This window comes from Oncorhynchus mykiss, chromosome 2, assembly GCF_057628025.1.
Source record: "Oncorhynchus mykiss isolate SJ-2025 chromosome 2, ASM5762802v1, whole genome shotgun sequence".
NCBI lineage: Eukaryota > Metazoa > Chordata > Actinopteri > Salmoniformes > Salmonidae > Oncorhynchus > Oncorhynchus mykiss.
In genome coordinates, this window is record NC_143023.1 from 88564032 (window position 1) to 88590937 (window position 26906).

Below are 26906 nucleotides of genomic sequence, written 5' to 3' on the forward strand. Positions count from 1 at the left end.
ATTCTAAGTATCTCTTTATTGTCATATAAAAACAAATTTCCCGATCATACATGTACAGTTGAGTGACATTTATGCTGCATTCAGACAATTAACCAATTCTAGGATGAAAGTTTGTCATAGTCGCCACATGATTACAGTTCACCTTTTTGTCAATGCTTTTTGTCCATGATATGATGCCCACATAAGAGAAGCATTCAACATTATAGAAAGTGCTCCGTAGTTAACACCTTACCAAAGTTGTATAATAGAAAACACCACTCGCTCTCATACCCAGCTACGAACTTAGTAACTTCTTTAAATGTGAGTCCCTTCACCTGATAGAACACAATAATATCCCTTCTACCATTATGTACTGTAATTCAAATAGAAAGACAAGAACAACAAAAAAATGGCTATGCTCTCGGATTGGCTTTCATTCTGGCGTGAGAACTCTTGTATTGGCACAGTTGGTAGTATTTTTTGAACAGGACCTGGGAGTGGCAGTGTACAGGCAGTGTCCCTCTGGCTCTCATGTTCAAATACAAAACTGGTTTTCTAGTTGAACATGAGAAAATTAGGTAGCGAGTAAGTTCTGCTTTCTCAAAGATAAAAAAACCTGCATGCAAATGAGGTATGGTGCTGTTAGCTTGGCTTGATGTGGTGTAGCTTACACAGTACGGTCTTATTCATATAGCATGGTGCCTTATTCTCTCAGTATTACCATAGCCCAGTAACAGTTGGATCTTTCCACCAATTCGGTGCCTTTTGAGAAGTGTAACTTGCTCTAAAAAAAATGTCTGTTCTCCTAATTTTACATTATCATAAAGTGCACACATTCAACTTAATAAAAAACACATTTTCCCATCTCAAGGTATTTTTTTTTTTACTAGAGCCTATTAAGTGCCAAATAAAGTAACAGGGTTGACTGTAGCAGGGTTGACGATTTCATCTTAAAATCAGCAATAAATCCCCATGTGAGAGTGGGAATAGAAGCTTGTGTACAACAGGGAGGGGCAATTGAATGCAAGCTTCTATCTGTATATCTATGGGTAACAGGGTTGACGTGTTATGCTTGACCTTCTCAGTTTTCTGCCACTAAACACCAGCAAATGGCCAAGAAGAGTAGAACCAGCTCACCTGCTTTTACACTATGATTTGACTATTAGATTTTCAATGTTTCTTTTGAAAAAACTATAAAGGAATGGTTTCAATATATTAAAACAGAATTTCAGTTCACGTAACATGGTTGACGTTAAAATGAGGGACTGATGTAAACAAATCACTAATCAGATTAAATTAATAATCATTTTTAGAAATGACTTTGTCAAAGCTACAAAATAACTAGGGCTTTACCATGATGGTGAAAACTTGAGACATTTAAGGGTTAAATGGGTTGAATCTTCCGAGAAGTCACAGAAGGTGCATGTTGGGACATGTCAAAATGCTGAGTTTTCGCACTTTAGCAAGTCTTCGTTCAAGTAAAAAATCGGATTGAATTCTCCATGTGGTCTATATTAAAAGTCACTATTTAATATAAAAGGCTTTAAAATTCAATATTGGTCTACAATTTCTACATAAAATAACAAAGGGAGGCAAAAGGCACTAATTTCATGGAACGACCCAGTACAGTATTTGGCTGTGGTTTAGAGCTGAAATAGAGAGACTAAAGTTCACATTATCTCCTGACCCAAACCATACAGTGCTGTCTCAGATACTATCTTTTCACATTGACCTTTCCAGCATGGTTCTAGCAACTACTGTGCAGTGAATGTGTAACCACTGACACGGCAAGCACTGTACGGCTCAGCTTGGTTATGCCTGGCTCAGCTCTGTAGTGTGAAAAGGGTCTCTCTGCTGTGGTCACTCTACCTGGGTTCCGCTGGCCTCGGTCTTTACGGCCTCCACCAGGAAGCTGAGCTCATTGCACAGAGTCTCGTGGCGGTAGGCCATGCGGATCTGAGCCACGTTGGTCCGTCTGATGTCATTTCCCTCCGGCCCGTCCTGCAGGTAGTTGGGCCCCAGGAAGTGCATCTTTTCCTGGCAGGAGTAAAGGGGGATATATGTCACCTCTGTGACACAGCACACTGAGGCATACTCAGGAATTACATGAGGAGGGGATGGCTACAGAAATCACTTATGAGGTGATGTCATGGTGTGTTCTCCTGAACAGTCAGCCTGAGCGTAATTTTCAGGAGGTTTAAGACATCTGTCATAGCATGCCAGGCATTACTAGTGTTTACCACAACACTACAATTTATCAAGCAGTTCTATTTACCAAGTATTTGCTGTTGTTTACTGTACCTGATGAGACAGACCACTCTGCAGCACACTGTTCCTGGCGATCTCACACGTGTCACAGGTACTTAGCTTCCACAGCTGGGCTGCAATGGCATACTCCTCCATCAAGGCCTCCTGCAGCATGAACAAACAGACGGGAGTTTTCCCAAAGCTTCTTTGCTAACATGCTATTTTATTTCACACACAGAAGATTGACCGTCAAACATTGATTTTACAATTGTTACTCTTGCAGCTGTGCGGCTGGGTTGGATAGATATAAAACATTATGGTGATAGCTTCATCTTGCCTTCTGGTGGGCTAGTTGTAACTTCTGCCACATTGCTTACACCTATCCAATCCTTTTAGATCTATCTACTGAAGTGCCCAGTGACCTTGGTGTAGTGGAACTGCATGGGGTCGTCGGTGGACAGGGACACACACAGGCCTTTCTGGAGGAACTCCTTGAGAGGGTTCTTGGAGTACTCCAGGAACAGGCTGTTGTTGCTCAGAGGAGACATGGCGATGGGGACCTGGGCCAGGTAGTACAGGTACTGCAGCACAGGACTCTGGGGAAGGAGAGTAATGGAGAGACGTCAACACTCCCTTTGTCTTGGCCATGACCCATGTCCAGGGCCATGACCGATCAGTTCCCTTTCTAACTGCCTACCTAATTTAGGCAAGTGCTGGCTCAGCTGTCTGCTGCATCTTCTTGATGAAATGGCATCACTACTAAAAGGTCAGCTTCACTGTCAAGTTCCAGAGAAAGCTTTCCCAAACCTCATCTTCGATTGTGCAAATATAGGTCTTGATTTACTGACCAACCCTTAACATAACATTCAGGTATGATAACGCCTTCAATAGACAGATGTAACAGATCCCAGATAAATCTGATTACTTCATGATTTGGATGATCAATTGTGCAAATATTCTGACTAGACTAAAAGTTTACAAAAACACGTAGATCTGTCTGCAAAGATGCAGGTCGTTTTTGGTGTACTCGTTTCCACTGAAACTAGAAATGTAGCTGAGTAAGCAGCTGATTTGTCAAGTGTCATCCCAGACATTGGGAACTAAACAGGATGGAGCTGCGTTGATCAATAATGCCCTTTTGACACAATGATCCTGATGAAATGTGGAATAACTCAGTTCTCAGCCAGTGGGCTGTCTGACTTTTTTGGGTTAAAAAAAAGTTTCTGTTAGAAAGCAAGCAATTTTGTCCGTTTTGGAGATTTGAAATGGATCAGAGCAGAAGTGAAACGCTTCCTTTCCCACTGAAAGCTGTGGCTCAGCACCGCATTTAAAGATTATAATGTTCCCTGTTACATGTAATCTGTTACTACCCAATCTTGGCCATTTCATAGGTAATGATTAGGGGTCAGAGTTGAGGTGTCGGACCTTCTTTAGGTTGAGGCCGTGGGAGATGTTGTCTGCCGTGAGGAAGGCAGAGACCAGGTGGGTGATGGACCCGGCCTCGCCACAGTGGGGCCGGAACTGGAAGGTATTGAGGCCTCGTTCCCTGGGGAAAACAAACAATGACGCGTCACATTACATAAAGACGGAGAAGACATATTTATGTAACAGTAGGACAAATAAATATATATTATACCTTATATTGCTGAGTCTACCTTCAATCATAGCAGTAGGCTACACATGGGAATACTATCAATACAATACATGTTTACTTGACACCCTGGTCCGGAGCATGGACTTACTTCCTCAGGTTGTTGAGCACCATGATGTTGGCGTACATGTAGAAGAGGTAGTAACTGTAGGGTGGGTTTTCGCCTGAGGTCCACTCCTCAGGTTTGGGGCTCTTGTAGGAGAACATGTGGTCGCTGTGCTTGGACTCATCATCCACACTGTCGAACCCAGTTACCTACAGGACAGGAGGTGTGGATCTGAGCATGTGCCATAAACTGGTGCACGGTAGACATTCTGGCACAAAATGTCTGCCATGCATGATGCTAGACCCAGGAGGGTGCTACCTATTGGTGGTGGAGGAAGTAGTGAGGTACTCTCATGCACTGTAAGATGCTTTGAGACCCAGGGTAAAGTACCACTGTATAAATGCAATCTAATATCAACATTTTGATTATTAGGATGAATGTGAATTATAGCTCTTTCACCAACATTTCTGACTTGTAGAAGCAGTCTGATAAAGTTTAGCCACCCTGCCGTGTGTTGTAAATACGCACATATTTCAAGAAAACGTGCATCTCCTTGTTCTTTTGTGGATTGACTGTAGCCTTGAACAGTGGGAGGAAAATATTTTCCAGCAGCTTGGCGTAGTTCGGTATTATGTTCTTCGACTTGAAAATGTCACTGCAAGACAAAACGATACATTTGTGAAACGGATATCTTTAGACATGTAATTTGCTCGATCACTGTAAGACTGATGATTGATTCAGTTCAACTGTTGATTGATTTGATAATAATGTTGACCACTGTCTTTGTTTGTACAAGTAGCAGCACCATTCCTTCTAGCCTTTGTGCGTCTTACACACCTACCATTAATTGGTATGTGCAAACAAGAGCTGTTAATCAACGGGGTAAAAGTTAAATAACAGCTATTGAATATGGACCATCACCCTGGTTTACAATGTAACACGTCACATTTTATACGTGTCCACTGCCATGGAACCATTACAAGTGGTGTAGTCTTACAAAGACCATTACGGCTGAAGCATTATAGTGTCACTAGTTTTAAAATCAGCATTGAGAGCAGCATTGCCTTTATCTTAATTTTGTCCAGCTTCTGTGCCAGGTTTGGATGTGCATAATTCTTCTATTCGTGGCACTTACTAGATCCTGGGCACCTGGATGACCCAGCGCATGTTGGGGGAGTGCACCTTATGCTGGATGAACCATGAGGCCAGGCTCTCCCACTCGACAGGGGAGCGGCCGTAGATGGACATACGGGGTTCTGCGTGCTGGTACTTACTCTCCTCCAACTCATGGGCCACTTCCTGTTATAGAGGAAGTGAATAGCAGGATGTTAGAGATGCCCATGATAGTGAAGTTGTGCATAAGTTGACGCTATACCTTGATGATGCGAGCAAAGTATTCCCCTTTGATGTAGTTGTCTGTTTTCAGGTAAATCTCTCGGAGTTCGCTGGCTCCCACTGGGTTGTACTTGGAGTTGAACTTGTCAAAGCGGTGGAATGTTTGCCTTCCCTAAGAGTAAACACCATTCTCAGAGAAACTGCTGCCAAGTTACATGGAACCTAGTGCCAAACTGCAATTGTTTACAGACTTAATTCTGAATATTCATATGTGCATTATGAAGGTGCTATAAACTGCTCATGAACAGTTTAATCGTGAAGCAGAATAGGTGTTTTAAATGTGTTAAATTGATGTAACCTATAAACTGTAATAACCTAAATACTGTCCAATATTATTTCAAGCATTAGAATATGAAGTGTTTTGGGAACATTCTTACAGCGTGAACGTCCAGGGAGTCCACAGTGAGGTCATAGGGGTCCATGGTCAGGGTGTCAAACACCTGTTTCAAGGTGAGCTTTTGGCCGCCCTTCTCCAGCACCACTCGGTCCGCCTCGGTCTTGTAGGTGGTCTGGATGAACTTCAGCAGGTGCTTTTGGTTCATGCAAGCAGCTGCGTGGATGTGAGTGTCTACCTGCATGTATGAGGAAACATAAGCCAGAAAAAATGTGTCAGTTTGTTCTAAAGCACAGCTTAAGTCAGTGAAATGTAATCATGGGAGTTGTTCAACCCTATTTATTTGTATTACACCTTATATTCTATATATCACCAACCTTCCTGACGTTATAGAAGTCTCTGTGAGGAACACGTTTCAGCTCCTTCAGCTCAGCCATCTCATTAAGCATCTCATGCAGATAGAACTTGGAGGCCATGAAGTTCAGTCGTCTGTGGCAGTAGGTTTTCCTGTGAGAAGAATGATATTAGATGATATTACAAACACCGTAATAGATGGGTCATTGAGAATTGGGCAACAGTCAGTGTGAGGTGATGATGTGGGCGGCGGGGTGTTCACGTGGGCCCGTCGGCGATCATGGCGAGGACATGGCTGAGGTCAATGGCGAAGGTCTCCAGGTCAGGGTAGGGCAGGCTGCGGGGCTGCTGCTGCTTCAGGGCCTCTGCGTCATTGTACACATAAACAATGCCGTCCTTCATCTGCAATGCGTAGTTCAGATCATCAGGGATGCCCTCCGTAGTGTATGGATCCTCCCCCTCTTGAGGGCAGGGGCACATGTCTACAGAGGACAGGATTAGATGGGTAAACAGAAGGGAGAGAGGAAACAGCTTAAGAAGAATCTGAGTGTCTCGAGTGGAGTTACTATTCCTTTGGGTCCTTTTCGAAAGCTTGAGCTCAGAAGTAATCAAGGCAAAGCTGTTCCTAGAGCACTTTGATCAAATGTCCTACACTGTAGAACTTGTTAGATTGATGAGCAGGTATTGGTATGTGGTTGATGCCCAGCTGTGTACAGTTTGATTTTCTACCTGGCAAGATCTCCTCCTCCACGTTCCACTTCTGGTTCTCAGCGCTGCGGAGGAACTGGGCGGTGGTCCTGGGGAAGCGATGGTAGGCCAGCCTGGAGTACTTCTCCCTGATAAACAGGGCTTTAATCAGGGTCTTGGCTGCCTGCTCATAGTCCTCCACTGTGATCTGGGAAAAACATGTGTTGACAAGACCATAGGAATTAGAAATGGCCAGCCCATGCCTTGATATAACTTTTCAGCCATTGCATGTAGTAGGAAATTATTTGTGATGTGATTACATGATGAATGAATATATTATTGTATAATGCCCCTTACCCCTGCACAATAGTCTCCGCTAATGGTGACCCTCTGGAACTCTAGGGAGTGGGCACCAGGGGTGAACAGAGGGGCGACCACAGACAAAGCCCACTCTGGACAGATGTTGAGGGAACTGGGGAACTGCTGAGATAACGACTGGGAACGCTTCATTTTGAAACTCTTCTTCCTGGAGAAACCAACATCATACAAGTCGATAGGTGGAAAATACAGACTCTATGCAGACTCCTATTGAAAATCAAGTGAGGTCAACTCCATGATGTTCAAGTCACTTGAGGAAAATTAACCTAACTGACAAAAAGTCAGGAATTTAATTTAAGTTAATTTGACTTGAATGGAATCAAACTGACAATTAGACCCCATTAATTGATTTGTGCCCTCTGACCTTTTAGTGCTCTCTTCAGAGTACTGCTCAGCGATCTCCTTGAGCATCTCTCGCTCCCGGACCTGGTTCATGCCGATGGGACAGTCCTCGGACACCGTGTACATGGACAGGGAATCCTTGGTGTCCTCCTCCTTCAGTGCCGAGGCATACACCTTCTCTGCCAGCAGACGCACTGACTCATCCACCTCGCTCAGCAAGACCTTGGGGAACTGACGCGGCATCTCTACTGAAACAGACGAATACACAGGAGCTTTTATTATGCAGGATTGATCGAGCACACTGTATACATGAAATATAATGTCCTTTTTTAGGTTTAACACACATGGTTGTGACATATGCTCAATGTCCTTAAAATGGATTTATAAATTACGTATAAATGAAGACTCACCCACCCAGCCTCTCTGTGTCCAATTATGTAAGTGACTTTATATATTTTGTTTATAAATCATTTTAGAAAAAGCATTAATAATGTATTGAAAGGTCCAATGCAGCTGTTTGTATATCAACATCAAAACATTTCTGCGTAACAATTGTGTACCTTACTGTAATAGTTTTCCATTAAAATGTATAAAAATGTATTTTTAGCAAAAAAATATTTTTCAAGCAATAATTTTGCTAGGACTGTCTGTGGTCTGAGTGGGGAGGGGAAAGGTAAACCTAGCTGTTATTGGCAGAGAGGTTTGGAATTCTCCTTGTTTTTGGTCTATTAACCAATTTACCAACTGGTAATGTCACCAGGCAAGCCGAAACTCCTGCCCATGCAAACAGGCTGATTTAAACCAACCACTATCAGGAAATAACACTGATCACACTTTTACAGTTTTAGTTTCATTAGCTGTTGTACAATATGATACAAAACAGGAAAAACATATGTTGTAGTGTATGTGGACAACCCTTAAAATTAGTGGATTCTTCTATTTCAGTCACACCCCTTTCTGATAGGTGTATAAAATCGAGCACACCGCCATGCAATCTCCATAGACAAAAATTGCCAGTAGAATGGCCGTACTGAAGAGCTCAGTGGCTTTCCACGTCACCATCATAGGATGCCACTTATCCAACAAGTCAGTTCGTCCAATTTATGCCCTGCTAGAGCTTCCCCAGTCAACTGTAAGTGCTGTTATTGTGAAGTGGAAATGTCTAGGAGCAACAATGGCTCAGCCGCGAAGCGGTAGGCAACACAAGCTCACAGAAAGGGACCACCAAGTGCTGAAGCACATAGCGCGTAAAAATAATTTGTCCTCAGTAGCAACACTCATTCCCGAGTTCCAAACTCCCTGTGGAAGCAACGTCAGCACAATAACTGTTCGTCGAGAGCTTCATGCAATGGGTTTCCATGGCCGAGCAGCCGCACACAAGCCTAAGATCACCATGCAAAATGCCTAGCGTTGGCTGGAGTGGTGTAAAGCGCTCCGCCATTGGACTCTGGAGCAGTGGAAACGTGTTCTCTGGAGTGATGAATCACACTTCACCATCTGGCAGTCCGACGGACGAATCTGGGTTTGGTGGATGCCAGGAGAACACTACCTGCCCCAATGCAGTGTCAACTGTAATGTTTTGGGGAGGAGGAATAATGGGCTGTTTTTCATGGTTCGGGCTAGGCCCCTTAGTTCCAGTGAAGGGAAGTCAATGCTACAGCATACAATGACATTCTAGAACAAAGCTTCTAATTTTGTGGCAACAGTTTGGTGAAGGCCCTTTCCTGTTACAGCATGACAATATCTTCGTGCACAAAGCGAGGTCCATACAGAAATGGTTTGTTGAAATCGGTGTAGAACTTGAATGGCCTGCACAGAGCCTTGACCTCAACCCCATTTAACACCTTTAGGATAAATCGGCACGCCGACTGCGAGCCAAGCCTAATCGCCCAACGTCAGTGCCCGATCTCACTAATGCTGTTGTGGCTGAATGGAAGCAAGTCCCTGCAGCAATGTTCCGACATCTAGGGGAAAGCCTTCCCAGAAGAGTGGAGGCTGTTATAGCAGCAAAGGGGGGACCAACTCCATATTAATGCTCATGATTTTGGAGTGAGATGAGCAGGTGTCCACATACTTTTGGTTGTGTAATTTTTGCTGCACTGGTTGAGGTTGAGTATGCATAAAAACATACAAGTGTGAGGAGGTGTGTGACATATAGTAGGATATGTCAATATATAAAGTGTTTATGAACTTATAGCTGATCATGGAAATATGAATACCGCACAGGATGCAAGAAAATATATATATTTTGTAATACGGACCATATTGGGGAACAGCTTCCTCAATCCCCCCAACAAAATACAAATATACCACTATTAGGGCAAGAATTAAGAAGTTTAAAACCATTGGAATAATGGTAATCTTGCCTGGTATTGGACACCATTCCCTGGTATTGGATAATAAAAGCCTTTATTGAGAGCAACAAACCAATGTAAATCCTGGAGTTTGCTAAACGGCATTGGCACTTGGATAAGAACTGGGTGTTATGGTCAGATGAGATGAAAATATAGCTATTTGGATGCACACCAGTGGTGGGTTTGGCCTCGAAAGAAGAATGCATATGCAGAAAATAACCTCATACCTACTGTAAAATATGGTGGTGGATCTTTGATGTTATGGGGCTGTTTTGCTTCCATTGTTTCTGAGGCCCTTGTTAAGGTCAATGGCATCATGTGAACTCTACCATGTACTAGGATATTTTTGCCAAAAACCTGGTTGCCTCTAGCAGGAGGCTGAAATTTGGTCGCAAGTGGATCTTCCAGCAATAAAATAACCCAGAGCACAAATCAAAATCCACAAAGAAATGGTTAATTGACCACAACATTTTAAATGTTCAATGGCCATCTCAGTCTCCGGACTTGAACCCCATTGAAAACCTGTGGTTTGAATTGAAGAGGGCAGTCCATAAGCACAGACAAAGGATATCAAGGATCTGGAAGGATTCTGTATTGAGGAATGGTCTAAGATCCCTCCCAATGTGTTCTCTGATCTCATAAAACATTTTAGAAGAAGTCTCAGTCCCGTTATCCTCACAAGGGGAGGGTGCAGGAGTATTGAAAACAGGGGTGCCAATAACATTAGCACCTATCTATTTTGGATTGTATTATTGCTCTCTTTCTCTGAGCAATTGTATTAGAATACAATATTATAATGGTCCCTTTTTTTGCATTGACAATATACTGTAGCTCGGTATTTGTATTATTTTAGATATATTTATTTTTAGTGCATCTTTATCAAGTGAAAATCATTTTGGATGTGACTACATACAACACAGTCAACAACAGTGCATATTAGGTGAGTTTTAATGATAGCAAAAAACAGTGTCATTTATGAAGTGTTTTACTTGCTGTCATGATTTAGTTGTTCACTTTGAGTCCATGTATCACGTATACTCCCTCACCCGGGGCTCGAAGTCATCAAGCTGCTCATTGTTACGCACACCTGTCACCATCGTTACGCACATCAGCGCTTCATCAGACTCAATCCCCTGCCTGATTACCTTCCCTATAAATGTCACTCCCTTTGGTTCGAGGCCTTTATGTTTCTGTTCCAGTGTTCATGTCTGTACGCTACCCGTGTGTTTGTTTTGGTCTATGTTCATTTATTTATTAAAAACACTCCCTGGACTTGCTTCCCAACTCCCAGCGTACATGTTACACTGTGAGGAAGGTCAATGACTCTACACACCATAACATAGAATCCAAACACACATCATCATCAAACTGTCAACTTATCCTAACTGATTTTCATTTCCTCTGAAAATGCCCCTTTCTCTGCGTTTGGCTATTGTCAGTCTTTTCTTGCACATAGGAAGTGCTCTATCCCGTAGATCCTGACCCTCAGAGTTGTCCAAGCCATAGGCATTCAATGAGCTCTGCCTTTCACTTAATGTCCATCATCACACAACACAACAAGATGGTCAGTAGGTAGCTTGATCGCTCACTCTTACCTTCTGCAGTCATCCGGGCCATGCCTGGCTCTCTGGCTCTGAGTGACGAGTCTGTATTTCCCAGTGGTGACTCTCTGTCTCTCTTGTGAATCTCTTTCTATGACTGTGTTGATCACTACTATGATGCAGGCGTGGCTCCCTGTTGTGACTGTCTTGGTCTCTGTTTTGACTGTAGTCTTTAACTGCTTGTTGTGACTGTCTTGGTCTCTGTTTTGAACGTAGTCTCTAACTGCTTGTTGTGACTGTCTTGGTATCTGTTTTGACAGTAGTCTCTAACTGCTTGTTGGGACTGTCTTGGCCTCTGTTTTGACTGTAGTCTCTAACTGCTTGTTGGGACTGTCTTGGTCTCTGTTTTGACAGTAGTCTCTAACTGCTTGTTGTGACTGTCTTGGTCTCTGTTTTGACAGTAGTCTCTAACTGCTTGTTGTGACTGTCTTGGTCTCTGTTTTGACAGTAGTCTCTAACTGCCTGTTGGGACTGTCTTGGTCTCTGTTTTGACAGTAGTCTCTAACTGCTTGTTGTGACTGTCTTGGTCTCTGTTTTGACAGTAGTCTCTAACTGCTTGTTGTGACTGTCTTGGTCTCTGTTTTGACAGTAGTCTCTAACTGCTTGTTGTGACTGTCTTGGTCTCTGTTTTGACTGTGGTCTCTAACTGCTTGTTGGGACTGTCTTGGTCTCTGTTTTGACTGTAGTCTCCAACTGCCTGTTGGGACTGTCTTGGTCTCTGTTTTGACAGTAGTCTCTAACTGCGTGTTGGGACTGTCTTGGCCTCTGTTTTGACTGTGGTCTCTAACTGCCTGTTGTGACTGTCTTGGTCTCTGTTTTGACAGTAGTCTCTAACTGCCTCTGTCTCTTCAGTGTGATACAGTGTCTTTATCTATTTCAGTGTGTCTTTCTCTGGCTTTGCTCAGTTGTTTATCTGTATGAGGCAGCTGGTTGTTGCTGTGTCTTGAGTATCCTTCTCCCTCTCTATTTCAGGAGACTGGGAGCATCACGGAAACCAGGCCAGCTAATCCAAGCTGTGTATGTCACAACTGGCTCTCAGCACGGGGGTGAGGCAGTGACTTACTGTAGTATGGGGTGATGGCTTCTTGACCACCCACAACGCACTATAACAGTTCTAAGGGGAACAGGAGAGCAGAGGACATAATGCTTTCTTGAATAGATCATTACTGGCAGGAGGCAACCTCTTTGCCTTTGATCTTCTAGCCATGTCCTTGAGGGAGGCAAGCAAGATGCTCTACTAAATGACAAAGAGAGAACACATGCTTGTCTGTCTGTACCAGCTGCCTCTACTAAAAGCCATACCCAGATCTGGGCCTTGCCTGACTGCCAGGAGCATAGCAACCACGCCCTTTACTGTGTTGGCCAGACAACTGAGATTAAACAGGTTTCCATAATCCAGAACAGGACCAAGAATACAAGTACCTGACAGAATAAAATGTTCTGTGACCATTAGAGCTAATGGCAATGTATGGAACACTCTGTCCCTGAAACATTGTGCCATACTGAATGAAACCAGCCAGGACACAATGTTGCAGTAAACTGCATACATTCCCAACCCCATATACTTTGATAGACCTTGACGTAGGATACCAGGCATAGAGTACCGAATCCTGTTTGCAGTGAGTGGCCTAGTGTCCGCCTTTACCCTTACTATACGCTGGGTGTCAACAGACAAGCTTTCTCCCCAAGCCCTTACATAAGCAAACATAATGTAATCCAACAGCAGTATGCTGAATCACCAGGGTGACAAATTCCAGGAACTATTTGTGCTGTGTAATAATAACACTAGTCCACTGACAGGGAATGGAAAGTGTCTGGAACAAGACAGCTAGAGGGCAGTTCAAAATATGTAAATCATCTCCAGTCAAAACATGCAAAACCCCAAAAGAATGTAGACACACAGGCCTACTACTTACTCCAAAGTGTAATACAGTTGAGAAGGTGGTAGATACAGTAAGTTGTGCATTGTTTACCTGTTCAGTGTTGTGTCCTGTTGCTACAGAATCAGATGAGTGGAGTGTGTGGTGCTCTCAGGGGACTAGTTCTATTTATTTGTATTTCTTTACAGCTGAGCTTCATCTCCTGGCCTCTCCTTTCTTTGCAGGAAAACAATTGGGCAAAACATGACTAGTGTTGCTGTAGTACATGCCCATCCCACAGAGTTCTGTGTATGTTTGTCAGTCCTGTCTTCTCTTGCCCTCCCCAGACACAAAACTACTTCCCCATCTTTCACTCCCACTCAGAGCCACACATAACCACAACCTCTCTCAAGTTACTGTTATGCTTGAGTAACTTTGGCATTGCAATTGTATTATGTAACACCTCTTATGAATTATTGTGAAGACATACCAGACGGACACCATACAAATGGTAGTCAGAGTCAATAATTACACTGTTGTGTGTGAAAGCACACAAAACACACCTTAGGCTTAGCGTAGGCATGGGCTCTGTAGGCTTAAGCTCACTTGATAAACCAGCTCCTGCGTAACAGTATGGTGGCAGCGAGGCCTCTAAATTTAGGAAAGAGAAGGTCTCTTACACCATTCAGCAGAGATAAGAGAACCAGCTCTCTTATTACCAACAGCAACTCAGTTATAGAGGAAGTGTTTACAGACATACTATATGGACTGTTGGTACAGAGGCTATGCTCTCCTTAAAGGCCTGACATGTGACAATCTCTCCAAATTGTTGCTCTCTCTCTGATGAAAAAAACTGAAGGTACATCCAACCTTTGCATGTGTCAAATGTTGTGGGTCACTCATACCACATACCATATTTCCTCTATCAAGACATACTAATGTAGTAATATCACCAAATAAAATACAATGTTACACCCATGCTTGCGGTGCTGCACATGATTATGAGTGTATGTGTGTCAACTCAATCAACACAGTATTGTTCAGTGTAAATGTGTGTGTTTTGTTATTGCGCCCTTCTGTACAGTATGCCCTGTTCTTAGCTCATAAATGCAGGTAGAGAACAATGGAATGCCCTGGGCTGCATTATCACCTCAGAACTCAGATTATTTTTGGGCAGAGAGTCAAGAAATGTCAGGGCTGGCATGGTATCTGAGGGCAGAGTAGACACTAGATTTTCCTTATGCGATCACATACTTTTGGCCCAGTTGCTGTGTTTCTTGCATTGATATGTGTGTAAAAGTACATGCGAATATGCATGTGCAAAGTGTGTGCAGGTGCGTCTCTGTGTGTGTGAGTGGGTTTCCACTGCACTGCTTACTTTTCCCCAAGTTGTGAGTGGACTTCTGCTTGAATTGGGGCGTGTCTCGTCTCTTCATCTTCTTTAATATCAGGGCCAAATATGCAAAATGTACAGGAAACACCTAAACCGCAGAATACAAGGCAAGATTATAAAACCATGGTTCACAGAGCAGAAAAATAGAACTCACTATCTAGAGCACACTACACTATCATTATCATAAGGCTAAAAGCTGGGTCTTTACAGTGTTGTAACTGCTATACATTTAGTCATTTAATCATTCGAGGAAAAAATATCAGAAATGGGCTACCTGTGCAAATGCATCCTACGAGAGACAGAATAAGTGGTTACAGTGCATTCAGAAACTATTCATACCCCTTGATTTTTTCAACATTTTCTTGTTACAGCCTGAATTGTAAATGGACGAAATTGAGATGTTGTATCAATGGCCTACACACAATACCCCATCATGTGAAAGTCTTTTTTTTATATATTTTTACAAATTGATAAATAATGAAAGCTGAAATGTCTTGAGTCAATAACTACTCAAACCTTTTGTTATGGCAAGCCTAAATCAGTTCAGGAGTAAAAATATAAAGTAAAAAAGTAAAAAAAGGACCAGACCATTTTTTCCCCATTTTCGCCTAAAACGACATACCCAGATCTAACTGCCTGTAGCTCAGGACCTGAAGCAAGGATATGCATATTCTTGAAACCATTTGAAAGGAAACACTTTGGAGTTTGTGGAAATGTGAAATTAATGTAGGATAATATAACAGATTAGATCTGGTAAAATAATAAGATGGTGCAGACAGAGATTGTCGCCTCGCTTTGAGTCCTTAGGAAACTATGCAGTGTTTTTTTTTATGTATTATTTATTACATTGTTACACCAGGAAATCTTAAGTCTTATTACTTACAGCCGGGAATAACTATTGGATATAAAAGCGACGTCAACTTACCACCATTACGACCAGGAATACGACTTTCCCGAAGCGGATACTCTGTTTGGACCACCACCCAGGACAATGGATCTAATCCCAGAAGCCGACCCAAAACAAAGGTGCCGCAGAAGGGGCAGATGGAGCGGTCTCCTGGTCAGGCTTTGTAGACATGCACATCGCCCACCGCTCATCGCCCACTACTACTCGCCAATGTCCAGTCTCTTGACAACAAGGTAGACAAAATTCGAGCAAGGGTTGCCTTCCAGAGAGACATCAGAGATTGTAACATCCTATGTTTCACGGAAACATGGCTCCCTCGGGATATGTTGTCGGAATCGGTTCAGCCACCGGGTTTCTACCATGCATCGCGCCGACAGAGATAAACACCTCTCTGGGAAGAGGAAGGGTGGGAGTGTATGATTCATGATTAATGACTCATGGTGTAATCATAACAACATACAGGAACTCAAGTCCTTCTGCTCACCCGAACTAGAAATCCTTACAATCAAATGCCAGCCATATTACCTCCCAAGAGAATTCTCAACAGTTATCGTCACAGGTGTGTACATTCCCCCTCAAGCAGACACCACGACGTCCCTCAAGGAACTTCACTGGACTCTATGTAAACTGGAAACCATATATCTTGAGGCTGCATTTATTGTAGCTGGGGATTTTAACAAAGCAAATTTGAGAACAAGGCTACCTAAATTCTATCAGCATATTGATTGTAGTACTCGCGGGGGTAATACACATGATCACTGCTACTCTAACTTCAGCGATGCATATAAAGCCCTCCCCCGCCCTCCCTTTGGCAAATCCGACCACGACGCCATCTTGCTCCTACCGTCTTGCCAGTACAGGAACAAAGTGGGGTCGCAATACAACGGCTCAGACATGAGACGTATGTGGCAGGGTCTACAGGAAATCACGGACTACAAAAAGAAAACCAGCCAAGTCACGGACACCGATGTCACGCATCCAGACAAGCTTAACACCTTCTTTGACCGCTTTGAGGATAATACAGTGCCACTGTCTCGGCCTGCTAACAAGGACTGTGTCCCTCTCTCCTTCTCCATGGCCGACGTGAGTAAAACATTTAAACGTGTTAACCCTCGCAAAGCTGCTGGCCCAGACGGCATCCCTAGCCACGTCCTCAGAGCATGCACAGACCAGCTGGCTGGTGTGTTTACGGACATATTCAATCCCTATTCCAGTCTGCTGTCCCCACATGCTTCAAGATGGCTACCATTGTACCTGTACCCAAGAAGGCAAAGATAACTGAACTAAATGACTACCGCCCCGTAGCACTCACTTCTGTCATCATGAAGTGCTTTGAGAAACCAGTCAAGAATCATATCACCTCTACCTTACCTGACACCCTAAACCCACTTCAGTTTGCATATTGCCCAGACGATGCAATCGCCATCACACTGCACACCGCCCTAGCCCTTCCGGACAAGAGGAATACCTATGTAAGAATGTTGTTCATTGATTACAGCTCCGCATTCAACATTATAGTGCCCTCCAAGCTCATCATCAAGCTGGAGACCCTGGGTCTCAACCCGCCCTGTGCAATTGGGTCCTGGACTTTCTGATGGGCCGTCCCCAGGTGGTGAAGGTAGGAGACAATATCTCCACTTCGCTGACCCTCAACACTGGGGCCCTACAAGGGTGCATGCTCAGCCCCCTGCTGTACTCCCTGTTTACCCACGACTGCGTGGCCATGCACGCCTCCAACTCAATCATCAAGTTTGCAGATGACACAACAGTAGTGGGCTTGATTACCAACGACAATGAGACAGCCTACAGGGAGGAGGTGAGGGCACTCGGAGTGTGGTGTCCTGGAAAACAACATTTCACCTCCACCTTAACCGACACCCACTACAATTCTCATACCGCCCCAACAGTTCGGGCGGCACAATCGCCACTGCACATTGCCCTCTCCCACCTGGACAAGAGAAATACCTATAAGAATGTTGTTCATCGACTAGAGCTCAAGTGTTCAACACCATACTAATTCCGGGGGCAAACTACCTGCCTTCCATGACACCTACAGCACCCGATGTCACAAGACCACAACGTCAACAAACCAAAGGAGATGAACGTGGACTTCAGGAAACAGCAGAGGGAGCACCCACCTATCCACATCAAAGGGACAGCAGTGGAGAAGGTGGAGAGTTTTTAGTTCCTCAGTGTACACATCACAGACAAACTGAAATGGTCCACCCACACAGGCAGTGAGGTGAAGAAGGCACAACAGCGCCTCTTCAACCTCAGGAGGCTGAAGAAATTTGGCTTGTCACCCAAAACCCTGACACTTTCACAGATGCACAATCGAGAGCATCCTGTCGGGTTGTATCACAGCTTGGTACAGAAACTGCACTGCCCTCAACCGCAAGGCTCTCCAGAGGGTAGTGTGGTCTGCACAATGTATTCCGGGGGCAAACTACCTGCCTTCCATGACACCTACAGCACCCGATGTCACAAGAAGGCCAAAAAGATCATCAAGGACAACAACCACCCGAGCCACTACCTGTTCACACCGCTACCATCCAGAAGGCAAGGTCAGTACAGGTGTATCAAAGCTGGGACTGAGAGACTGAAAAACAGCTTCTATCTCAAGTCCATCAGACTGCTAAACAGCAATCACTAACTCAGAGAGGCTGCTTTCTACACTGAGACCCAATCACTGGTCACTTGAATAAATTAATCACTAGTTACTTTAAACAATGCCACTTTAAATAATGCCACTTTAATAATGTTTACATATCTTACATTACTCATATTACATGTATATACTGTATTTTATACCATCTATTGCACCTTGCGTGTGCCGCTCGGCCATCGCTCATTCATATATTTATATGTACATATTCTCATTCATTCCTTTAGATTTGTGTGTATTAGGTAGTCGTTGGGGAATTGTTAGATTACTTGTTAGATATTACTGCACTGTCGGAACTAGAAGCACAAGCATTTCGCTACATTCGCATTAACATCTGCTAACCATGTGTATGTGACCAATAAACCCCAGAAACAACAGGGGTTCAAACTGTAGAACCCAGTTCCAACATTTTAATATAAAAATTGATTTTATCAAACAAAACTATGCTACATTTTATCGCAGGGACCCTCAAAATGACAAGTGAGAGCAATATTACTGAATGTAAGTACATTATTTACCTTCAGAGGTGAATGTAACTAATCAGTTGCCGAGATAAAAGTGTTTTTGTTGTTGTGCACTCTCCTCAAACAATGGTATTTTTTACTGTAATAGCTACTGTAAATTGGACAGTGCAGTTAGATTAACAAGAATTTAAGCTTTCTGTACATATAAGACACGCATATGTCCTGTTGGCTGTCACTTACAACGTCATTCTAGTCACATTAGCGCACGTTAGCAACAACATTCCCGGTATAGGGACACCGATCCCGTAGAGGTTTAACAAGTCACAAAATAAGTTGCACGGACTCACTCTGTGTGCAATAATAGTGTTTATCATGATTTTTTAATGGCTACCTCATCTCTGTACCCCACACATACAATTATCTGTAAGGTCCCTCAGTCGAGCAATGCATTTCGAACACAGATATAACCCGAAAGACCATGGAGGTTCTCCAATGCCTCACAAAGAAGGACACCTATTGATAGATGGGTAAAAAAAGCAGACACTGAATATCCTTTTGAGCATGGTGAGGTTATGAATTACAATATAGATGGTGTATCAATACACCCATTCACTCAAAGATACAGGCGTCCTTCCTAACTCAGTTGCTGGAGAGGAAGGAAATTGCTCAGGGATTTCACCACGAGGCCAATGGTGACTTTAAATTAGTTACAGTTTAATGGCTGTGATAGGAGAAAACTGAGGATGGATCAACAACATTGTAGTTACTTCACAATACTAACCTAATTGACAGACTGAAAATATGAAAGCCTGTACAGAATACAAATATTCCAAAACATGCATCCGGTTTGCAATAAGGCACTAAAGTAAAACTGCAAACTGCAAAACATTTAGCAAATAATTTAACTTTACGTCCTGAATACAAAACAACACATCACTGAGTACCATTCTTCATATTTTCATGCATGGTGGTGGCTGTATCATGTTATGGGTATGCTTGTCATCGGCAAGCACTAGGGAGTTTTTTAGGATAAAGAGAAATAGAATAGACCCAAGCACGGGTAAAACCCTAGAGGAAAACCTGGTTCAGTCTGCTTTCCAACAAACACAACAAATAGTGTGTATCTCTGTGTGTCACCTTGTTAAGAACAACTCATATGCAATCTCTAATATTAAGGAAGTCTCAAAGTTCTGCTCGCCTGAGTTAGAATACATCATGAGAAGCTGTAGACCACACTATTTACCAAGAAAGTTTTCATCTATATTTTTCATAGATGTCTATTAACCCCTTTAACCCAATGCTGGCACTAAGACCACACTCATGAGCTGTCTAGGGCCATAAGCAAACAAGAAAATTCTCGGCCAGAGGCGGGACTAAACACCTCCCTCTGCAACTGGATCCTGGACTTCCTGACAGGCCATCCCCTGGTGGTAAGGCCGATAACAACACATCCGCCATGCTGATCCTCAACACGGGGGCCCCTCAGGGGTACGTGCTCAGTCCCCTCCTGTACTCCATGTTCACTCATGACTGCATGGCCAGGCACGACTACAACACCATTAATAAGTTTGCCGATGACACAACAGTGGTAGGCCTGGTCACCGACAATGACGAGACAGCCTATAGGGAGGAGGTAAAAGACCTGGCCGTGTGGTGCTAGGACAATAACCTCTCCCTCAACATGATCAAGACAAAGGAGATGATTGTGGACTACCGGAAAAGGAGGACCGAGCACGCCCCCATTCTCATTGACGGGTCTGTAGTGGAGCAGGTTGAGAGCTTCAAGTTCCTTGGTGTCCACATAACCAACAAACTAACATGGTCCAAGCACATCAAGACAGTCGTAAAGAGGGCACAACAAAACCTATTCCATCTCAGGAGACTGAAAAGATTTGGCATGAGTCCTTAGATCCTCAAAAGCTTCTACAGTTTGCATCACTGCCTGATATGGCAACTGCTTGGCCTCAAACCGCACTACAGAGGCACTACAGAGGGTAGTGCGAACGGCCCAGTACATCACTGGGGCCAAGCTTCCTGCCATCCAGGACCTCTATACCAGGCGGTGTCAGAGGAAGGCCCTAAAAATTGTCAAAGACTCCAGCCACCCTAGTCATAGACTGTTCTCTCTGCTACCGCACAGCAAGCGGTACCGGTGCGCCAAGTCTAGGTCCAAAAGGCTTCTAAACAGCTCCTACCCCCAAGCCCTAAGACTCCTGAACATCTAATCAAATGGCTACCCAGACTATTTGCATAGCCCCCCCAACCCCTCTTTTATGCCGCTGCTAACCTCTGTTATTATCTATGCATAATTACTTCAATAACTCTAACTCTAAATTACAATTGCTCTGTAGCACTCACGTCTGTAGGCATGAAATGCTTTGAAAGGCTGGTCATGGCTCACATCAACACCATCATTCAAGACACCCTGGACCCACTCCAATTCACATACCACCCCAACAGATCCACAGATGACGCAATCTCTATTGCACTCCACACTTCCCTTTCCCACCTGGAAAAAAGGAACACATACAGTCGTATGAAAAAGTTTGGGCACCCCTGACAATTTCCATGATTTCCATGTATAAATAATTGGGTGTTTGGATCAGCAATTTCATTTTGATCTATCAAATAACTGATGGACACAGTAATATTTCAGTAGTGAAATTAGGTTTATTGGATTAACAGAAAATGTGCAATATGCATCAAAACAAAATTAGACAGGTGCATAAATTTGGGTACCCCAAAGGAAAATCACATCAATATTTAGTAGAGCCTCCTTTTGCTAAAATAACAGCCTCTAGACACTTCCCATAGCCTCTAATGAGTGTCTGGATTCTGGATGAAGGTATTTTAGACCATTCCTCCTTACAAAACATCTCCAGTTCAGTTAGGTTTGATGGTTGCCCGAGCATGGACAGCCCGCTTCAAATCATCCCACAGATTCTCAATGATATTCAGGTCTGGGGACTGGGATGGCCATTCCAGAACATTGTAGTTGTTCCTCTGCATAAATGCCCGGGTAGATTTTGAACAGTGTTTTGGGTCGTTGTCTTGTTGAAATATCCAGCCCCGGCGTAACTTCAACTTTGTGACTGATTCTTCAACATTATTAACCAGAGAATCTGCTGATATTGAGTGGAATCCATGCGACCCTCAACTTTAACAAGATTCCCAGTACCGGCACTGGCCACACAGCCCCACAGCATGATGGAACCCCCACCAAATTTTACTGTGGGTAGCAAGTGTTTTTCTTGGAACGCTGTGTTCTTTTGCTGCCATGCATAACATCCCTTGTTATGACCAAATAACTCAATCTTTGTTTCATCAGTCCACAGCACCTTTTTCCAGAATGAAGCTGGTTTGTCCAAATGTGCATTTGCATACCTCAAGCGACTCTGTTTGTGGCGTGTGTGCAGAAAAGGCTTCTTCCGCATCACTCTCCCAGACAGCTTCTCCTTGTGAAAAGTGTGCTGAATTGTTGAACGATGCACAGTGACACCATTTGCAGCAAGATGATGTTGTAGGTCTTTGGAGGTGGTCTGTGGGCTGTTTTTGACCGTTCTCACCATCCTTCGCCTTTGCCTCTCCGATATTTCACTTGGCCTGCCACTTCGGGCCTTAACAAGAACTGTGCCTGTGGTCTTCCATTTCCTCACTATGTTCCTCACAGTGGACACTGACAGCTTAAATCTCTGTGATAGCTTTTGTAGCCTTCCTCTAAACCATAATGTTGAACAATCTTTGTTTTCAGGTCCTTTGAGAGTTGTTTTGAGGCCCCCATGAGTCAAAGAGAACAACTGGCCACCTTAAATACCTTTTCTCATGATTGGATGCACTTGTCTATGAAGTTCAAGGCTTAATGAGCTCACCAAACCAATTGTGTGTTCCAATTAATCCGTGCTAAGTAGTTGGTAAGTAGGTATTCAAATCAACAGAAAGACAAGGGTGCCCACATTTTTGCATAGCATATTTTTCACATCTGATTTAATTTCATACAACTTAATATTGTTAACTAAAACTCTTTGTCTGGACAATACCCCAGTACTCAGCTTTTATTAGAAAATGAATGGCATGCCACTGTGATCATTTTCTGTGACGACAGAGTAAATTATTATGCAGCCTCAGAGGGGTGCACAAACTTTTTAATACGACTGTATGTGAGAATGCATCGTGCCATCCAAGCTCATCACTAAACTAAGGACCCTGGGATTAAACACCTCACTCTGCAACTTGATCCTGGGCAACACATCTGCCATGCTGACCCTCAACATGGGGGCCCCACAGGCGATGCTGTTCACCCACAACTGCATGGCCGCATACAACTCCAGCACCATCATTAAGTTTACAGACGACACAGTGGTGGTAGGCCTGATCCCTGGCGATGATGAGACAGCTTACAGGGAGGAGGTCAGAGACATTGCAGTGTTGAGCAAGGACAACAACCTCTCCCTCAACGTCAGCAAGACAAAAGAGCTGATCACAGACTACAGGAAATGGAGGGCCGAGCACGCCCCATCCTCATCGACTGGGCTGTTGTGGAACAGGTCGAGATCTTTGGGACAAGTCTCTGAATGTCCTTGAGTGGCCCAGCCAGAGCTCGGACTTGTACCCAATCGAACCTCTGGAGAGACCTGAAAATAGCTGTGCAGCAACGCTCCCCATCCAACCTGACAGAGCTTGAGAGGATCTGCAGAGAAGAATGGGAGAAACTCCCCAAATACAGGTCTGTTCCAAGCTTGTAGCATCATACTCAGAAAGACTCATAGCTGTAATGGCTACCAAAGGTGTTTCTAACATGTATTGACTCAGGGGTGTGAATACTTACAGTGCCTTGCGAAAGTATTCGGCCCCCTTGAACTTTGCGACCTTTTGCCACATTTCAGGCTTCAAACATAAAGATATAAAACTGTATTTTTTTGTGAAGAATCAACAACAAGTGGGACACAATCATGAAGTGGAACGACATTTATTGGATATTTCAAACTTTTTGAACAAATCAAAAACTGAAAAATTGGGCGTGCAAAATTATTCAGCCCCTTTACTTTCAGTGCAGCAAACTCTCTCCAGAAGTTCAGTGAGGATCTCTGAATGATCCAATGTTGACCTAAATGACTAATGATGATAAATACAATCCACCTGTGTGTAATCAAGTCTCCGTATAAATGCACCTGCACTGTGATAGTCTCAGAGGTCCGTCAAAAGCGCAGAGAGCATCATGAAGAACAAGGAACACACCAGGCAGGTCCGAGATACTGTTGTGAAGAAGTTTAAAGCCGGATTTGGATACAAAAGATTTCCCAAGCTTTAAACATCCCAAGGAGCACTGTGCAAGCGATAATATTGAAATGGAAGGAGTATCAGACCACTGCAAATCTACCAAGACCTGGCCGTCCCTCTAAACTTTCAGCTCATACAAGGAGAAGACTGATCAGAGATGCAGCCAAGAGGCCCATGATCACTCTGGATGAACTGCAGAGATCTACAGCTGAGGTGGGAGACTCTGTCCATAGGACAACAATCAGTCGTATATTGCACAAATCTGGCCTTTATGGAAGAGTGGCAAGAAGAGCGCCATTTCTTAAAGATATCCATAAAAAGTGTCGTTTAAAGTTTGCCACAAGCCACCTGGGAGACACACCAAACATGTGGAAGAAGGTGCTCTGGTCAGATGAAACCAAAATTGAACTTTTTGGCAACAATGCAAAACGTTATGTTTGGCGTAAAAGCAACACAGCTCATCACCCTGAACACACCATCCCCATTGTCAAACATGGTGGTGGCAGCATCATGGTTTGGGCCTGCTTTTCTTCAGCAGGGACAGGGAAGATGGTTAAAATTGATGGGAAGATGGATGGAGCCAAATACAGGACCATTCTGGAAGAAAACCTGATGGAGTCTGCAAAAGACCTGAGACTGGGACGGAGATTTGTCTTCCAACAAGACAATGATCCAAAACATAAAGCAAAATCTACAATGGAATGGTTCAAAAATAAACATATCCAGGTGTTAGAATGGCCAAGTCAAAGTCCAGACCTGAATCCAATCGAGAATCTGTGGAAAGAACTGAAAACTGCTGTTCACAAATGCTCTCCATCCAACCTCACTGAGCTCGAGCTGTTTTGCAAGGAGGAATGGGAAAAAATGTCAGTCTCTCGATGTGCAAAACTGATAGAGACATACCCCAAGCGACTTACAGCTGTAATCGCAGAAAAAGGTGGCGCTACAAAGTATTAACTTAAGGGGACTGAATAATTTTGCACGCCCAATTTTTCAGTTTTTGATTTGTTAAAAAAGTTTGAAATGTCCAATAAATGTCGTTCCACTTCATGATTGTGTCCCACTTGTTGTTGATTCTTCACAAAAAAACAAAGTTTTATATCTTTATGTTTGAAGCCTGAAATGTGGCAAAAGGTTGCAAAGTTCAAGGGGGCCGAATACTTTCGCAAGGCACTGTATGTAAATTAGATATGTCTGTTTTTCATTCTCAATAAATTAGCAAATAATTCTGAAAACTAAATTATTGTCACACCCTGATCTGTTTCACTTGTCCTTGTGCTTGTCTCCAACCCCCTGCAGGTGTTGCCCATCTTCCTCATTATCCCCTGTGTATTTATACCTGTGTTTTCTGTTTGTCTGTGCCAGTTCAGCGTTTTTCTCCTAGCTCCTGTTTTTCCCAGTCTCTGTTTTTCTCGTCCTTCTGCTTCTGACCCTTGAACATCCTGACTCTGTGCCTGGCTGCCTGACCATTCTGCCTGCCCCTGACCTCGAGCCTGCCTACCGCCCTGTACTGTTTTGGACTCTGACCTGGTTATGAACTCTTGCCTGTCCCCGACCTGCCTTTTGCCTACCCCTTGGACTATAATAAATATCAGAGCTCAAACCATCTGCATCTGGGTCTCACCTTCTGTTGTTATAATTGTACTTAATCCATTTTAAATTCTGGCTGTAACACAACACAAAGTCAAGGGGTATGAATACTTTCTGAATATACTGTAGTTACAGTAGGTGTGCACACTACATAAACAAAGGTGTATGTATTTATATGCATGTGTGTTAGGTTTGAAGCTGCTCTTACCTGGTCTGTGTTATTCAGCAGTGGAGAACACCTCTCTTTCGGCTGCTTTAGATGGATGTGTGCGTGCTAGTGAAATGAGCAGGCACACAGCTAGTTAATGCCTTCACTGCCGGCTGGGAAACGAAAATCACCAGTTTATGCAAATAATTGCACCATGAAGTGAAACTGTAAAATAACAAAAGTTATGTTTCAATAAGAGTGATACACTTTTAACTACATGTAGCCCAACTAAACCTAACTTTCCCGAGAGTATGATGGAAAGTGTTTAAATGTCCGTAAGCCAACTTCCTTATATGCTTTTTTTCTCTCTCTTTGTTTTGTCTTTCTTGAACCAGTTCTGAAGCTATTTATACACCACAAATTGATTGGTCATAACTTCCTCATGCACATCTTTAGAGAGAAACTGGGTGCAATGCATGACTGAACTGTTAATGTTGATGTTGATCTCTGTGAGTTTTTGCACTGCCCCCATATACATGTCTACAGAAATTTGGTATCCAGTCAAATCAAATTCTATTTGTCACATATGCCGAATACAACCTTACTGTGAAATGCTTACTTACTAGCTCTTAACCGACAATGCAGTTCAAGAAATGGAATTAAGAAAATATTTACAGAATAAACTAAAGTACATTTTTTTATAAAAAGTAACACAATAAAATAACAGAAATTAGGCTATATAGAGGTACAGGTTAGTCGAGGTAATTTGTACATGTAGGAACGTGCAAAGTGACTATGCATAGACAATAAACAGCGAGTAGCCCCAGTGATGTACATGGCCGTACGCACTACCCTTTGTAGTGCCTTACGGTGAGATGCAGAGTAGTTGTCATACCAGGCGGTGATGCAACCAGTCAGGATGCTCTCGATGGTCCAGCTATAGAGCTTTTTGAGGATCTGGGGACCCATGCCAAATCTTTTCAGTCTCCTGAGGGGGATAAGGTGTTGTTGTGCCCTCTCCACGACTGTCTTGGTGTGTTTGGACCATGATAGTTTTTTTGGTGATGTGGACACCAAGGAACTTGAAACTCTTGACCCGCTCCACTACAGACCCATCGATGTTAATGGGGACCTGTTCGGCCCTCCCTTTCCTGTAGTCAACGATCAGCTCCTTTGTCTTACGATAATGCTCATAACCTCAGAGCTTTGGTGGAGCAAATGTGTTTCATATTGGA

At 43.4% G+C, this 26906-nt stretch overlaps 1 protein-coding gene across 6 annotated transcripts; it reads right to left on the reverse strand.

The window, feature by feature from the left end:
* Position 1: 1 nt before the first annotated feature.
* Positions 2–26182, reverse strand: LOC110499075 (AMP deaminase 3). 6 transcript variants are annotated; one of them, XM_021575972.3, is made up of 16 exons: positions 25732–26182; positions 14606–14708; positions 7436–7658; positions 7051–7219; positions 6736–6901; positions 6269–6488; positions 6030–6159; positions 5696–5890; positions 5299–5430; positions 5059–5222; positions 4452–4578; positions 3969–4132; positions 3652–3772; positions 2649–2822; positions 2281–2391; positions 2–2016 (listed from the first exon to the last, which is right to left on the reverse strand). In XM_021575972.3, exons 2-16 carry the CDS (start codon positions 14661–14663, stop codon positions 1840–1842), a joined length of 2331 nt encoding a protein of 776 aa, XP_021431647.1. In that variant the 5' UTR covers positions 14664–14708; positions 25732–26182; the 3' UTR covers positions 2–1839. The 6 variants fall into 6 exon arrangements, with proteins under 6 accessions (XP_021431647.1, XP_021431637.1, XP_021431679.1 ...); XM_021575962.3 differs by having other exon boundaries at positions 7436–7661; XM_021576004.3 differs by lacking the exons at positions 14606–14708; positions 25732–26182 and adding an exon at positions 13342–13658.
* Positions 26183–26906: the final 724 nt, after the last annotated feature.